The sequence below is a fragment of the Cupressus sempervirens genome, chromosome 3, assembly GCF_028749045.1.
Source record: "Cupressus sempervirens isolate cs-2001-9-10 chromosome 3, ASM2874904v1, whole genome shotgun sequence".
Classification (NCBI taxonomy): Eukaryota; Viridiplantae; Streptophyta; class Pinopsida; order Cupressales; family Cupressaceae; genus Cupressus; species Cupressus sempervirens.
In genome coordinates this window covers 121,113,762-121,125,954 of record NC_143120.1, presented here as the reverse complement: position 1 = coordinate 121,125,954, position 12,193 = coordinate 121,113,762, and the positions used below count along the sequence as shown (strand labels likewise).

The 12,193-nt window shown below is 35.3% G+C and overlaps 1 protein-coding gene across 2 annotated transcripts in view; it reads left to right on the top strand.

The window, feature by feature from the left end:
- The window catches only part of LOC149565071 (uncharacterized), a 100,599-nt gene that overhangs the window by 56,352 nt on the left and 32,054 nt on the right, over positions 1 to 12,193 (top strand). For both annotated transcript variants that reach the window (XM_089818623.1, XM_089818622.1), the window contains 2 exons: positions 6,698 to 6,802; positions 7,587 to 7,662. In XM_089818623.1, coding sequence (XP_089674749.1) covers positions 6,698 to 6,802; positions 7,587 to 7,662 — 181 coding nt within the window. The remainder of the gene's footprint in view (positions 1 to 6,697; positions 6,803 to 7,586; positions 7,663 to 12,193) is intronic.

Genomic DNA, 12,193 nt, shown 5'->3' with positions numbered 1-12,193 from the left:
CAAACTATTTCTTCACTTATCCATTTTGGACTTGCTTGTAGAGCATCTACCTATTTGGCATATAATTGGTTGCAAGAATTTAAATATCAATTATAAAAGGCACCATAGTTGCAGGGATCAATAGTTCAGATCATAAACAGCATCCATATTAGTTGCAAGGTCTCAACTTCAAATCAGAAATAGCAACCATATCGCAATAAGTGATATCATCAGTTCATCATTGCATATAATTAAGGATCATATAAGACATAGCAATCTAATCACCATAAGTAATTATCAGTCAGAATGTTAGCATACATTTATTGTCAAAACAGAGAGACCTATTGGACATAAAATCTTTTGCATATTCATTGTAGAGATCATCACATTGTGCACGAGCGCACACACAGATATGTATTGTACATTTTGAGAAAGCAGTGTTCTTGGAAATATTTGTATTATCTCATTGTAATCAATTACATAAGTCTACAGGTGGTATCAGATATTGTAATTTTAGTGGAAAGAGAGAATTCAAGATAAGTGTCCCAGATTCCCAAGTTAGCCAAAAAGCAGATATCACTGAGATCTTAGTTCCATTACTAGGTATTTTAATTGTTTAGTGAGGCCCAGTTCAACTTGAAGATGTAGTGTGGTCAATGAGGCTGAATCCTACTGTGGAAACATGGTGAAACCTAGTCTCACCATTATTTCTTGGTAAATGTTTTAGTGTGTCTGTATTATTATATCATGTTGTTATTAATGGCAGAGTGTATCTCCATGCATAGGAGATGAAGTGGGTCTTCGCCCACCATAGATTTTAAGTTTTGCAAATTAAGAGTGTGCACCAATTTACATATGAACTTGTGCGGAAGTCTCAGAAATATAGTGTTACATGCATATGTTTGGTTGGGGGTAAGTAGTTTTTAATTAGTAGATAGCTTTAAATAATAATAAATTATTATTTACACCTACATAATAACATAGTTGTTTAGTTGACTAACTTGTTTAATATTTTTAACCACTCATGTATAGATAAATTTGAGGGATATATTATAGCATATAATTAGGGAGAAGTGTTCTCGAAAATAAGATCAACAAATGGCGTATTGCATAACTATATATATCTGTTTGAGGTTGAATAATAATACAAATTGATATGGGTATTTTATATGCAAAATTCAACATTTTGGGCAACATTTTTTATTGTGGTAGTGAATGTTGATTGTAGCAAGTCCTTTTAAAACAGTTGTCTCCCATGCATCATAGCTTCTAGCAATATCACAAACACGACTTTTGAAGCCACCTAGTCTAATAGGTATAACCGTCATTTTTTCTAACACAAAAAAATCCTTTAGTAAGTTTTGTTACACCCCTTACAATAGAAGAGACACCAAGACATGTCAAGGTCATTCTCATCTATGTCTTATTGAAAGGGATGGGTTTGTGCTCCTTATTTGTTATGGGCAGACCTTAGAATAGATGCAGAAATAGACTTTTACTTTTCAATGCTACATAAGGAATAGGAAGCTTTGACTATCAAAAGGGAGAAGACACCTTTGGATGTGCTAGTTCCCAAAACCACAGATTGGAAATCCAAGAGCTTGCTAATCTCCAATAGGATTCCATAGTCAGTTCTAGCCAACGAACGGGAATGAATTCAATTCCTCTGCACTTTAGGCCTTGCTATACCTAGGCGGGTGAACCTTCACTCCAAACTTGACTGCTTGATCCAAAGCTTCTCTATAGCGAGTTTAAGCTTTGCGAGTTCTCCAGTTGGCAAGGTCCTCGAACTTGGTCAAAATAAAATTGAATGCTAAGTGCTTAAAATGGTTGGATGTTTTGTATAATATTTGTCAATAATGGATTTGATGCTTGTAAGAGGGAAGATATAGGTTTTTTGACTTCAATAATAAAAAGACGAGTGCCTCTGCTTATACGGGCGACATAGTCAACTACAATGAAGATTCACGTACAACTTTATAAAGCTCTATGCACTTGAACTATAAACAATTTAATGATTGAGATGCGACAGATCAAGTATATACACACAATTTTAAACTAGTCCAAATTGCATTTTAACTCCTAATGTAGGGAGACAAATTGGATATAGACATAGAAACAATTCAATATTTCACTATATCTATAATGATTGAATTTAAATTTTCACAAATGACCCAGTCAACTTATTTGACATTTAAAATTGCTTATGGAATTTAAAAATGATTATGAAGGATGAATCAATTGCAGCTTAAATGTCCATGCCTGAAATGCAAACAAAAAGCTTTTTAAATACCATTAAAATATTATATTTAAATTTTTATTACAAAGCCATAATTTGTGCCTTATCCCTCCTTACAAGTGTATATATCTCTTTTACTTCTGCTGTTTGGAATATGTCTTATTTTTTCATTTTTCCTCAAATAAAGTAACTTCTATTTATATCTTACCTAAAAGAGGACATGACTTTTCAAAAGAAAAGTGACAATCTCTTCAAAATAAACAAGAGCTCTATGCAGAGAGCTTGAGTCCCTGCCTATGCAATTTATGAAATTTTTGCTTTATCACTTTTTTAATAATAATTTTTATATATATGATAAAAATATGAGTTGAAAAATTAAAGATTTGTTTTTGCTAGATTTGAATGTTCCAACCTTGACCAACAAATGATGCACAAAATAAATAATTAATATAGAAATAATAAAATAAATAATATTTTATTTATTTTTCTAAATACACAAATAATTGATAATTATATTATTTTGAAGAATTTTATAATTTAAACTTTTAAAATTGTCTTATAAATTTATAATAAATAACTAAATGACAAAATCTTTATGTCAAAATTTAGTCAATTGCAAGTACCTTAGATAAAAAGTACATTAAATGTCAATTTTACAAAAAAAATAAAATAAAGCATTATGAATTATGCTCACAAAAACATAATCTAACATTAATATTAATTGGAAAGACACAATGAATGGACATAATTAGCCTATTCTAAAATTGAACAGAAATTATGAATTAGAGCAGTGGATAAACCAATGATAAATGCCATTACTGGCCCGACAAAACCTCTCATTTTTATAGGATTTAAAAATAAGTACCTACTGATTTTGTGTTTGTAGTTGACATTTTAGAAACATCTACGATTAACAAACATTCATTCTGATTTTTTCTCCTTCCAACTCGTACTGCACCTTATTTTTTGCTGTGCTGAGACATCTAGCTGATAGAAGATTTTAGATGGATGATTAATTACTTTAGGTTGAGTCCTTTCTTTCTCCAGCGATTGGTGGTTTTATTTTAGTTTTCAAAAGTGAAGAAGAGGATGGATCATTTCAGTATAATATAGTTTACTAAGAGGGATTTTAGAGCGTCAATTCAATGGGCATGGTCGTGAAAGAATGGTCACAAATAATAAGAGGAGGAGATAATTTTGTGAAATACGATGGAGTCAGAAATGCCCCGTCCTCCTATAGATTTGTGAGTTGAAATGTACAAAGTTTCGCCCACTGGAGGCAGAGGAAATCCACATCTGGGGTTTTGAGAAATTAATGAACAGAAGCCTTCTAAGCAATGCTGTGAAACCCAAGATGGGCGTGGTGTGGTTCAATGTAGGGCCAATCAAGAAAGCCACGAATGATTTCAGTTGCATGAATTTAATTGGGCAGGGGAGTTTTGGAATGGTGTTCAAGGTAAAACTTCCCGACAGTCCGATGATTGCCGTGAAGAGAATGAAGTAGTGCTCTGTCGAAGAAGATGCAGATTTCTGGAATGAGGTAGAGATTCAGAGCAGCTTTCGCCACTGGAATTTGATGTTTCTGCAAGGTTTTGGCATTGGTGGTGATGACAAAGATAACATCTCAGATCATGTTATCTTTACAAGAATCGAAATTCTAGAGTTCTCCGTAAAAATCTGGAGAAGCTTCTGGAAACATTTTTTCCAATTTCTGATGTCAAAAAATCATTTTTACCCCTAGCATAATTGACTCTGCCTTATGCAAGGCAGGGACTAATAATCACACCTTCTAGACAAGATCTTAATCGGGCTTTTTAATCAAAACATATATGTTTGGTATAGTCAGAGCCCGATAAAAATATGATGATCGCATTAGTTTGTAAAACATATTAATTAGTGTTGGAAATCATTATTCGTGATTTCTGCCATAGTTTTTCCTCCTTGCTCCAATATGGTAAACTCTTCGTGAGAAATAGCATCGTCCAGTTATTGTTATCACTTAGCCAGAACCATCGTGTGTCTATGTTTGCTTTCCTGACATCCACGTCCTTCCTTTGCCCGGATTTGTTTGCCCACATGCTCACTGTAAACACCAACTTCTGTGGACGTAAATATCTCAGAATTGTAATTCGAGTTCGTGTGTGGACGGCTTATCACCTGTTAGACTTGCAATTCGAAGCTTGAGTGTTCTATGCAAGTAAGGAATATCTCGCCAAAAACATCATTGGGAGTGCCTTCATTCATCATGCGTTTTCAAATCATCATATCATCACCGGTTCATGCCCGTCGTGCCCTCATAACAGTCCATATGCTCAGCCTTGGATAGTTCCGGTTATCACTCTTCAATGTTGTTATTTCCATTTTCTGATGATAACATCTCACCATTCACAAAATAGCTTCAATAACTATCAGAAATTTGAACAAGACTTCCTTCATCTGTAAGGAACTCATTCGTTTTTGCTATACAGATATTATTAGTCTTCCTTAGTTCACTGTATTCTCAGAATCATCTGTGAAAAGTCCTAACTCCGCAAACCCCTGGCAATTCTGAAAGTATCTCCCAACCCAAAATAGCACCTCTTGAAGAAGACCAACCAGTGTCCTCCAGTAGTCGTTTCAGTTTCTTGGTGCATCTGCAAATCTCTCAATACTCTGTCATTGTTTCCGATCTTTCTGAACTGATTCCTCCTGTTTGTTATGGTGTTTCCCATTAGCATCAACTCCCATGCCATTTTCTTCCTCTATAGGAATTTCTAGTACTTTACAAGCTTCATCTTTTCCCGAAGTTGTCTAATTAGCTCCTTGTGCCACAAAACGAACAATGACTGTAGAAACTCATTGGCATATGAAGGAAGCTGTAAGTTTTGAGGTGCTTCTTCCTTTTGGTTCTCTCAAGGCATTAACGGTACCAACTTACCATGCTCACCCATTCTTCATGATAAAAAATGGAAACTATAATTTTGGGCTCCATCAGGATGTTAGTATTGCAAAGGGAACAATCCATGTCTTATGTAGTTTTAGTCCAGTTCGTGTGTTTTGTTATGCTGCTTCTTAGTTGGCAATCAGTATTACGAAGGAAGCAATTTTTAAATGGTTTTAAATTAATTGGTCTGTCTTCTGATGCTGCTCCTTTGTTTGACCCTCACAAACCTTTTAAAGGTGTCTGGTGAATACTGCAATCTAACATTACATTTTGATATGATATTTTTGTAATCTATCTATTACTTAATATTGTTGATAATTTCTTAGTATACAATTTTTAATAAAAAATAGTAGCACTGCCAATTGTTTGGTAGCAAGGTTAGCAATCAGCAAGGTAGCAAATTTAAAATGGTTTTAAACTAACCGGTTTGTCTTCTGATGCTGCTCCTTTGTTTGACCCTCACAAACCATTTAATGGTCTCTGGTGAATACCATAATCTAACATTACGTTTTGATTTGATATTTTTGTAATCTACCTATTTATATTTTTGATAATTTTTTAGTATACGCTTTTAAATAAAAAATAGTAGCACTGCTAATTGTTTGGTAACAAGGTTAGCAACCAGTATTATGAAGGTAGCAATTTTAAAATGGTTTTAAACTAATTGGTTTGTCTTCTGTTGCTGCTACTTTGTTTGACCCTCACAAACCTTTTAAAGGTCTCTGGTGTATATCACAATCTAACATTACATTTTGATTTTATTTTTTATTTTTTAATCTACCTATTACTTTATATTTTTGATAATTTTTTAGTATACACTTTCTAATAAAAAGAGTACAACTGCCAATTGTCTGGTAGCAAGGTTAGCAGTTTTATATTCACATTTCTCAGTAACCCGAAGACCAAGTTAAGTTTCAATTATACTTACTATCATCATCATATAAGATGCTCTATGAACATTTTATGCTGTACGGATTGAACAAGAACTTAATTTTAAAATTTCAACCAATTTCAGTGTTTTCTTTTAGCTGATTAGAGACTGCATACATGCAATATTTTTGCCTTTATTTTTTCAACATGAGTTTCTAGCATCTTGAAAATGACCTCCTTGAAGGTTTAGACTGGCTATTACTTTTGTTTACTGCTAGCTTAATGTGAAAATTATATGCTGTATGGACCGAGCAAGAACTTAATTTTTCCTTTTCCTGTTTTGTTTTTTGACGTCTCTTAGTGTTTTGTTTTTGCTGGTTAGAGATTACATACATGCAATGTTTTTCGTCTTCAATTTTTTAATATTGAGTTTCTAGCCTGTTGAAGATGACCTCCTCCAAGGTTTAGATTGTCTTTTACTTTTGTTGCCTCTAGGCAAGCTAAATGTGAAAACACTGCACATATTCTACAATAGATGGCACTCATAAGTGGATAAGCATAAGCTGTTGATATCATTGGATAAAGCTATTGACATTGTTACTACCAATTTTTTTTTCTGTTAAAGAAGATACATTTATTTCTATGCTAATTAATGTAGTTTCTAATATTTTTTGATTGATGCAAAGGTGTAAGCAAATTGGAGCAAATGGAAATTGTGCAGAGTGCCATACTTGCCACCGCCATTCTAATTTAGCAATGTGCCTAGATTGCACTGGGGTTTTCTGTGACAGGTTCCCTCTCTTTCTTATATTTGATGCTTAAGTATTGCAAGAGTAGTTTCACAATATGGTGTTCCAGAGTCACTTATGCTTTCCGAAAATTGTGCACGTGTGTGTATACATATTGAAAATGGTCGGCTGGAAAGCCAAGGGCTCAAGAAAAAAAATTAGAGATTCACATGTAAGATAAAAATGAAGATTATATAAAAATTATGCTCTACCAATTTTTTTTTTCCTTCTATTATCCTGCAACATCTATAAAGTGACTCTGCATCTCATTTTTCTCACAATCATTTGCCCTGGTGATGAATCACTGATAGTGATTCAAAACATTGACTCAAAGCCACTCAAACAGTTGTTTCGAAAAGAATTCCATCCACAGTTTATGTACTGTGGAAAATTCATACCAGCTAAAGATTATGCACTACCAAAGTTTACAAAATATTTGAGCATATCAAAATCGAGTCTCCTTAGGGGCACTAAACAATATAGTTCCATGTCAATTTATGGACATGATTACAAAGCACACACTGTTGGCAGCGTATCTTGTTTCTTGATATAAAATTTCGTGTTACAAGAACCCAGATCCAATTTTGTGTTCTTGAAAGACTTTGTGCTAAATTGCACAGGATGCATTTGCCAATGTGGCTTTCAGAGTCTGCATCAACATCCCAGTTCCATTTTCTTAGCCAATTAGATTGATTGAATAATTTTTCTTATTTCTATGCTTTTGATGCAGGAAATGTATTTTATACCTGTTCTAGTCCATTTTTCAAAAAACAGTCTTTCTTTTCAGTGCAGGTCATTTAAGTGGACATATGGATGCACATCCATCCCACCGGCAATATTACTCTTATAAGCTCCAGCGCCTGGTAAGTAGTAAGAAAACCATCTTTGTGACATTTCTGTATAGCCACATATATTAGATATTATGAAAGTGCAGATTCATGCATGTGGAAAACTCCTTACAAATCACTCACAATCAATCCAGACTAAGTATTAACAGGGTAGCAAGGATAGCATTGTAGTATGAACTATGAACACAGTATTGCTATTTCATTTTCCTTAAAGCATCAGACTTTGTAGAAGTTACCATGTGTTACATTAGTATCTTATAGATTCTTTTAAGGTAATTGTAGCATGGTGCATCTGTAAGAGATATAATCCAGGTGAGGTACCGTGCCAGACAAAAAAATAGATAGGAGACAATAGCCGTTTTAGTAGCATTGACATTTAATTACCAAAATCACAGTTCAATACCTGAATCAATTTTGGATTTATTTTCAATTTTAGTATCATTTTATTTAAATTATGATATTTTGAATATTTTATTACTTTGTGATTTGTTATGTGATAGTGATGTTTGAGGCACTTTATACTATAGTGATACTGATGTTTGAGGCACTTTATACTATAGTGATATTGATGTTTGAGGCACTTTATACTATACATATATAACTTGAGATCCTAGTTATGAGATGATGGTTTAGTATAACATACCAAATTGAAATACTTGAACATAGGAAAATTGCAACATGAACTAGAACCGTTGAACATTCAACATAGTAAAATAGTACATTCCCAATAGTAACATTCAAAAAATAAAAATTCAAATAGAATTTCAAGAACTTGTCCAATGGTTGTCGTAGCCGTACTCGAGTACTCCAAGTACCTAGGGGTTGGGTACTTCAAGGTTGGGGGGGGGGGGAGGTGAGTCCTTGGGTTTCATTGGATTTTACCCTATCCTAACAATTTTCAAGTATATATTTATTATTTGTTTAGTCTAATAACTATCTATTTAAGTTAAATAAATATTTTTTATTTAATTAGTTAATTTATCCTTTACCTTTAGCCTTCACTTTAATAACAAAATTAGCCTTTGCCTTTGCCGCCCATTTTATTTAATTAATTCAACTTGATTTAAACTATGTAAATTAAAAATATTATTTATTTCCCTTGTGCGTATTACAAAGTAATTGGTAAAATACTTGCTTGTTATTAACAGAGACTTTTGAACTCTTGAAGCCTTGGTCATTGAGGTACTTATCAATTTTTATGTACCATGCCTGAGGGGCTTGCTTCAAGCCATAGAGAGCTTTCACCAATATGAGAACTTGATGGTCTTTTCTAGCAACCTCGAAACCCAGGAGGCTGCATCATGTAGACCTCTTCATGGAGATCACCATTCAGGAAAGCACTCTTGACTTCCATCTGACGGACCTTCCAGCCAAACCCATGCTGCCATGGCTAGGACTAATTTGATGGTGCTCATCTTTGCAGTAGGAACAAAGGTCTCCTTATAATCAATGCCCCAATGCTGAGAAAAGCCCTTTGCAACTAAAGGAGCTTTGTACTTATCCAAATTACCATCCAATTTGTATTTGATTTTGTAAATCCATTTGCAACCAATGGGTTTCTTTCTTGGTGGAAGATTAGAAAGGACCCAGGTGTTATTCTTCAGCACGCTTTGGTGTTTAGATGTCATGGCTTGTTCCCACTATAGAATTCCTTTAGCCTCGGAATATGTTTGGGGTTCAAATACACTATGAATGTTGGCTATGAGAGCAAAGTTAACAGACTCCATAGGTTTGCTCTTTTTTCGAGCAGTTTGCCCATCAATTTGCTCATCATCACAAAGATCAACAAGTGTCTTAGCCCACCACTTAGGTTGGAGAGGAGAATGATCAACATTAGTATCAGGAGATGTTTGGTGATCAAGTTTCTCATCAGAATAATTTGGATCAAGCTCAGGTGAAGCATTAACAAATCGAGGTGATCTTGCAAAAGCTGGAGATGTCTGTATAGGGATCACTGGTATAATTGGAGTTGTAGGAGCTATTGGAGCCCTCCCATCAAGTGGACCTAATGGAAGCCTAAGTCCCAAATCATGAGCCTTCATAGGTTGGTCTGCTGGATCAGGAATAGGAGAAGTAGGCATGAATGGTCCTCGCTGCTCATCAAAGACTACATGACTGTACAAGAGACGAGATGTCTCAGTGTTGATTAAGCGGTAGGCTTTGTGAAGACTACTGTATCCAACAAGCACGAGTTTCTGACTCTTGGCATCCAACTTGGTGCATGACGCATCAGGGATTCAAACAAAAGCAAGGGAGCCAAAACCGTTCAAGTGATTGATTCCGGGCTTGCGACCTGACAATCCTCTTCGAGAGTTTTACCTTTGATGACCAATGTAGGTGACCGGTTCAAAAGATAAACTGTAGTGTTGACTACTTCTGCCCAGAACTTCTTTGGAACATGTTTGTGTTTGAGCAAGGATCGAGCCATCTCGGTGATTGTTCTGTTCCGTCATTCAACTACATTGTTCTGTTGTGGTGTGTGGGGTGTGGTTAATTAGCATTTGATGCCATGAGTATTCGAGAAGCTAAAGAAACCATTAGAACAAAATTCCTACCCATTGTTTGATGTAACATTAATAATAGATTTCCCAAACTCTTTTTCAACTAAAGGTTTAAACTTCTAAAATACATGAAATGCATCTGATTTCATTTGAAGAAAATACACCCACATTTTTCTACTGAAATCATCAACAAACAAAGAAGAATACCTGGACCCAAGAACAAAAGGAGTGGCCATACGGCCGCAAATATCGACATGAACAAGCTGAAGTACCTAAGAAGCTTGCCATGAATTGCCGTTTGTGAAAGGTGTATGATGTTGCTTCCTAGCCTGGCATGTATCACAAACTCCAAGTTGCTTAGTCTAAATCTCTGGCAATCCAACGACAAGCTCATCCCGAGCATGCTGAGAGAAATAATGCACATTTAAGTGCCCATATTGCTGATGCCAAACTGTGCTAACAGAAGACCGCTGAGCAGCCATAGCTAAGTCTCGAGAATCACTAGAATTAGTAAGTTGGAAAAGACCATGATCATCAAGACCCACTGCAACAATAGACTGAGTCGCCCGATCAATGATGGTATAGTGATGTGAATTGAAGGTGACATCCAAGTGTGGAGAATGTTACAGTAACTGATTGACTGAGAGTAGATTTAGTACCGTCCTTGGAATGTCTTACACATTGAGGGAAATGAGATTTCTCCCAGCAGGTTGAATTTGAATGTTGCCTTTGCCAACAATGATGTACTCTTCTCCACCACCAAAAATAACAAAGTCTAAATAAGGCTAGTAGTCATTAAACCAATCTTTGCGGTGGGTGAAATGACGAGAGGCATCTGAATCAATGTACTAGGTAGATGAGTTCACATGACCGACAAGTCTTTTAGCCATGAAGGCGTAAAAGGATGATTCCGTCCACTTAGTGTGCTTTGCACTATTCTCTTTGGGTTGCGAAACTGATTGCTTAAATTGTGCAGTTAAGCGTTTCCAACATTCAACCTCCATGTGCCCAAACTTGTGGCAATAGTTACATTGAATGTTCTTCCAGGAGTTGTCTGAAGTTGGAGCAGAAGACTTCTACTAAAACTTGCCTTTATTCTTTTTAAAGGATTTAGTAGCAAAGGCTTACTCTGTGGAGGTGGAGCTGGAACTACTACCGAATTGTTGTTTCCACTGATCTTGCTGGAACAAAAGTGTGCATAGATCAGTGAACTTCAAATCAACACTAAAAGACGAGATGTTGAAAGTCTTAGTAAAATGCTCATAGGACTTTGGTTAACTCCGGAGAGTGATAACCACAATGTCCTCTTCCTCCATCTTGCGACTGATGGCAAGCAATTGATCATGGATTTCGTAAATCCCATTAAAGTGTGCTTAGAGCGAGGTTTGCTCATCTATGATAATAGAAAATAGAGTGTTCTTCAAAAAGAAAGCTCTGCTTCTGTTAGAAGTCTCATGAAGACCTTTGGGCTAGGATGTGTGCATATTTCGGCAGCTGTCTTGTTCGATGGAATTTAAGAGAGCTGATCATTAGCCACGGATAATTTGAGAAGCATCATCGCTTCTTGATTATTAAGATCCCATGTATCCTGATCAGTACCAGGAGCAGTCAGACGCTTTGTAACCCCAAAACCATTTGATCAATATTTCGATATTCAAAGATTGTTATGATCCGTTGCTTGCAAGTGCCATAATTTCAACCATTGAATTATTAGTTGTTTTCGAGCAAAATGTTTGTCACAGATGCCATGTCCCGTTTTTCAATGAAAATATGTAAAAATTTGTGCAGGCATGTTCTTCGAGGCAAAAAACCCAAAAATTTTGAAGGATGACCTAGAAGAGAGATTAAATAAACCAGAAAGAATGTCACTGGCTTTTGGATCCACTAGCTCAAAAATTGAGTCATAAAAATTGAGGCACCAAGAAAAAACGAAGGACAACCCAATCGAGCTCTTGAAAAAAGCACCAAGACTTTGTAATCAAAAGAATTTTTGAAGGTAGAAAATTAGGGTTTCAAAGAAAACCCTAGTTGGTAGTCATGAAAGG